General features: G+C 49.4%; 1 protein-coding gene across 1 annotated transcript in view; it reads left to right on the top strand.

The window, feature by feature from the left end:
* Positions 1–363, top strand: part of LOC104468548 (neurogenic locus notch homolog protein 1-like) — a gene marked incomplete at its 5' end in the record, with an annotated part of 8,801 nt that extends 8,438 nt beyond the window's left edge. Inside the window, 1 exon segment of the mRNA XM_010082729.1 lies at positions 7–363. Within this exon segment, the coding sequence (XP_010081031.1) occupies positions 7–363 (357 nt within the window).
* Positions 364–605: the final 242 nt, after the last annotated feature.

Raw genomic sequence — 605 nt, 5'->3', positions numbered from 1 at the left:
CCCGAGCTGACCCAGCCCGCCATGCAGCCGGTGAGCAGCAGCACCATGGCAGTCCACACCATCCTGCCTCAAGATTCCCAGATGCTGCCCACGTCTCTGCCGTCCTCCCTCGCCCAGCCCATGACCACCACGCAGTTTCTAACTCCACCTTCCCAGCACAGTTATTCCTCCCCCTTGGACAACACCCCCAGCCACCAGCTCCAGGTGCCCGACCACCCGTTCCTAACGCCATCTCCGGAGTCACCGGACCAGTGGTCCAGCTCATCTCCTCACTCCAATGTGTCCGACTGGTCTGAGGGCATCTCCAGCCCTCCCACGAGTATGCAGTCGCAAATGGGACACATCCCCGAAGCCTTTAAGTAAAAGTCGGTGTTTCAGAGACGCTGGCGCTCAGCGGGAGTTAGAAGCTCGAGGGAGATCTTTTTTAAAAGGACATTGGATGCTTTTATTAAAGGATCCTTTTTAAATATGTTTTTATAAAAAAAAAGACAAATTAATTCCTTTTTTTCATATTTATTTATGTACTTTTTATTTTACATGAAAACACTGCCTTTTTATTTATATGTTCTATTGTTAAGAACTCAGTGTGTGGGACACCAGTTGTG

Source organism: Pterocles gutturalis, unplaced genomic scaffold (assembly GCF_000699245.1).
Source record: "Pterocles gutturalis isolate BGI_N339 unplaced genomic scaffold, ASM69924v1 scaffold1920, whole genome shotgun sequence".
NCBI classification, from domain to species: domain Eukaryota; kingdom Metazoa; phylum Chordata; class Aves; order Pterocliformes; family Pteroclidae; genus Pterocles; species Pterocles gutturalis.
The sequence above is the reverse complement of the archived record's forward strand: the minus strand, read 5'-3'. Positions and strand labels throughout refer to the sequence as shown.